This window comes from Priapulus caudatus, unplaced genomic scaffold (assembly GCF_000485595.1).
Source record: "Priapulus caudatus unplaced genomic scaffold, Priapulus_caudatus-5.0.1 Scaffold556, whole genome shotgun sequence".
Classification (NCBI taxonomy): Eukaryota; Metazoa; Priapulida; class Priapulimorpha; order Priapulimorphida; family Priapulidae; genus Priapulus; species Priapulus caudatus.
Genome location: NW_014577617.1, coordinates 149,642 through 153,875, shown reverse-complemented (window position 1 = coordinate 153,875; position 4,234 = coordinate 149,642). Strand labels below are relative to the sequence as shown.

The 4,234-nt window shown below is 51.4% G+C and overlaps 1 protein-coding gene across 1 annotated transcript in view; it reads right to left on the bottom strand.

Moving 5' to 3' along the window:
• The window catches only part of LOC106811609 (pre-mRNA-processing-splicing factor 8-like), a gene marked incomplete in the record, with an annotated part of 49,936 nt that overhangs the window by 21,438 nt on the left and 24,264 nt on the right, over window positions 1–4,234 (bottom strand). The window contains 7 exon segments of the mRNA XM_014815309.1: window positions 84–331; window positions 951–1,097; window positions 1,562–1,691; window positions 2,166–2,335; window positions 2,773–2,908; window positions 3,643–3,735; window positions 4,177–4,216. Of these exon segments, the coding sequence (XP_014670795.1) occupies window positions 84–331; window positions 951–1,097; window positions 1,562–1,691; window positions 2,166–2,335; window positions 2,773–2,908; window positions 3,643–3,735; window positions 4,177–4,216 (964 nt within the window).

The following is a 4,234-nucleotide window of genomic DNA, read 5'->3' as shown; positions in this document are numbered from 1 at the left end:
GAGAGAGAGAGAGAGAGAGAGAGAGAGAGAGAGAGAGAGGGAGAGACAGCGAGAGACAGACAGAGGAAACCTCCCCTACATACCTCTCTACGTCGTGCGAGTCGTAGTCGCCCCATCTCAGCTGCACGTCGATCCAGTACTTCTGCGTCGTCGAGCTGTCCATCGTGTCCTTGGAGTCGGCGAGCAGCGAAGGTCGCGACACGTGCCACTTGTAGGCGGCGAACAGAAGGATGTCGGCGCACGAGCTGTTCATCTTGTACGACTTGCGCGGGTGAATCGTCTCCTTCTGAACGGTCTCGATCTCCAGCGCGTCGAGTTCCTGGTCGAACACCTGCGGAACGAACAATGCACGATGATGAACGCGCAATGAACAACACGTGGAACAATGTGTGACGAACAACACGTGGAACAATGTGTGATGAACAACACGTGGAACAATGTGTGATGAACACGTGGAACAATGTGTGGAACAATGTGTGATGAACAATGCGTAAAACGATGAATGAACGTAAACATCTCGATCGCGTCAAGCTCCTGATCGAACACCTGCGGAACGACGAACAACACGCGATGACGAACAACGTGTGGAATGATCAACAAACACAGGAAGACAGATAAATGAATGCAACAATCACAGGAGGTCCCGATCAAAGATCTGCTGAACAACAAACAGCACGTCATGAACAACATGTGAGGAACGATCAACGAACGCAACACACCGAACAACAATGCATGGAATAACAGCATGAGAATCGAGTTTAGGAGAAACGATAGCCAGTAAGTTAACTTTAACAAACAACAATACAGAATCAAACAATGAATCAACAATGAATCGTCAATCAACGATACACACCATCTACACGCTTTTCCGACCCAATAAACATTTCCACGATGATCGGACAGTCGTTGAGAAGGGGGCGCCACCGCCGCCTCCACGCGCACGCGCGTACCTGACACAGGTCCATGACGACGCTCTCATGAACCTTCTGCCACAAGTGAGCGCGGAAGATCTGGATGAGAGAGATCTTCAGGGTCGGGATCTTGCCGTGCATGAATATCCCCGTCAGGTCGAGCTGCACTTGGAAACCCACGTAGACCTGCGGCAGAAAACACGTCAGTCATCCACTCGTCAGTCTCCCAACATCCCCGCCAACCCCCCCATCCGTTATTACGACTCCTAAGTAACAGATGGAGCTAGCACAGTAGAGACGATGACAACTGACAATAACTGTGATGACAAACCATTTTACTCATTACACGAGGGAATACCACCTCCCCGCCACCCAACAACCCCTGCCAGCTCATCCAGCCAGTTTCCTAACATCCCTACAAGCCCCTCCCAGTCTGTACCCCCTGCCATCCCTGCCACCATCCACTCATCAGTCTCCCGACATCCCTGCCGACCCTCCGACCCGTCACCCAACATCCCCTCCGGGTCCTGCTTGTTCTCCACCAAACATCTTCGCCAGCCCTCCCAGCCATCGCCTGACATCCCCGCCGACCCCCACCCGTCATCTCCCGACATCCCCGCCGGCCCCCTCGCGCGCGCGCACACACTCACGTTGGCTCGGTTGATGGTGGGCGACCACCAGAGCGTGAAGCGGCGGTTCGGGATCTGGTTGAGACCGGATCGCTGAGCGTTCGTCAGCTTCTTGTACTTCATCGATTCCTCGAACCCGCTCGCCTTCTCCCTGTAACGACGCAGACGTGCATCACGTGTTTCAGTTACGCGTTTGTTTCTCGTCTCCAAACGCCGCGGGCCTCGCTTCATCTCGCGTCGCAAATGTCGTCTCAATGTCAGTCTCGAATGTAGTCTCGATCTGTCGGACCTCACTAAACGTATGTCTCTCGCGTAGTCTCAATTCGTCGCACGTCTCTAAACGTGGGCTCGACTCGTCGCTAAGTGTAGTCTCAAGTCGTCTCGCCGACTCTTGCGTCGCTAAATGAAGTCTCAAACGGAGTCTCAATCTGTCTCACGTCGAAACAGTCTCAACTCTTAAGTATCAATGTCTCTAATCATAGCGTTAACGCGTCTCATATTTTTAAGTGAAGCCTCAATTTTCCACGCATTTCTAAATGTCTTAATCTATCTATCCTCCATCTCTAAATGTCAACCTGTCCGACTGTTTAGCAACCGTTGCCGTCATCAACCGACGCTCACTCACCAGAAGAGACCCTCCCAGGTGGGGAAGTAGGTACCCTTGAAGAGCGTGTGCTCGAGAATGCCCTCAACGCCCCCTAGTGCCTGGATCATGTCCGTGCGGTAGTTGTTGAGGTTCCACAGCTTGCCGTCGTGCCGCTGGTGCGTCCACCAGAACGGGTTCTGCTTCAACACCTGTACGGTGACAACAACAACAACAACAACGTTAAAAACAACGTCACCAACAAGAACCTTCATTCAGATACCCGATGACACGGACTACAGAGAAAGGAAAGATGTGGGAGGGACCAAGACAGATGCGGCTACGGACAGAAACAGACGTAGGTGAAAATCAAGGACAGAGATGTGCGAGCGAAGCAAATCAAACTCGGAGTACGGGGAGGAGGGGGAGCCGCAATCCAGCGTGACGCGTGCTGCCTCCACGCCGCAAGCCAGCGTGACGCGCGCTGCCTCCACGCCGCAAGCCAGCGTGACGCGTGCTGCCTCCACGCTGCAAGCCTGTGACGCGCGCTGCCTCCACGCCGCAAGCCCGTGACGCATGCTGCCTCCACGCCGCAAGCCCGTGACGCGCGCTGCCTCCACGCCGCGCTGCCAGCGGTGGCGCCACCCACCTGGTACTGCTTGAAGTCGGTGCGCACTCTCCATCCCTTGTCGTAGGCGAGCGTGTGCCTGTCCTTCTGGAAGAGCGTGTTGATGCGCGGGATGCCGCGGTCCCACGAATCCTCCAAGTCTTCCAGCGTGAGCCGCCTGCAACGACGACGACGCGGCGCGCGGTAAATACGCGGCGCCACCTACTGGGGGGAGAGGGCGACGTCTCGCAACATCAGGGTTCATAGTAGTAAGCAACATGTTGAAATAAGGACTTATAAGACCCTTTCTGGAGGCCAAAATAAGACTTTTTTACGCGATTTCTGATAGATCACCGACTATTAAAGTACACTAATAATATTTATATACGCAATTGCACATCAGATTTAATTATTCCAGATTATATATACAACAATAATATAAAAAATAAGGACTATTAAGTACTTTTCTAAGATTTTACCAAAAATAAGTACTAATAAGGGCCCTTATTTTATTTTTGGCAAAATAAGTACTTATAAGACCTTGGCAGACCCGCTACGAACCCTGACAGTGCGGAGCATCGCGGGACGACACGGAGAACGAACGGAGAAGCGATGCAAATGCGACGAGTGTTATCCGATGAATGACTGATGATGAAGGTCATCAGATAAGAACACCGATGAATGAGTGACCCTGTCAGAAGCTTATAAACGAGTGACCGTGTAAAAGCTAATGAATGAGTAAATGTTTAGGATCTGCTACGTTGATCTATGGCGGTTTAGGATCTGCCGCGTTGATCTAATAAATGAATAAAAAATGAATAAATGAAATGAAATGATAGTTGACGAATAAATGACGAGTGAGTAAAGGATCTGCCACGTTGATTTACCGCTCCCGCGTGCGCGCGCTCTCACCTGTTCTGTGCATTCGCCTCCTGTCTCTTCAGCGCATACTCTGCCCACACTCGCTGCGAGTCAATGAACTCAGCCTCCCACGGCTGGATGTACCTGTAACGAAGCCGGTAACGATGCACCTGTCAGGTAACAAACGACCGCCGCCGCCATGTAACAACGTACCTGCGCTACCTGTGCAGGGTAGCAAGTAGAAATAACGCCGGCACTGCACGTGTTGTACCTGCCTACACACACGCACACATGGTCTACGCAGTATTTTATAGGCGCGTCATAGACAGTTACAGCAGAATTAATACAGCCCTACCTGTGTTATCAGTGAGTAAACAATTACACACTAATTTAAGACCATTATTTTAATCTATAATTTTAACGCAGTAAAATTTTAACAGACCATAATTTTAATGCACAATTAAATGACCAAGTGGTGGTGACATCCTGTACGCTGCTGCGATGTACTGGCTGTTCGTGTGGCTGGGGGAATAACTACAAGCTGTGAGAATGAGGGTGCGTGCGTGCCCACTGCACGGATGCTACCTGTACAGGTGTCTGTGTGATGTCACCTGTGTAATGTCGCCTGTGTGATGTCACCTGT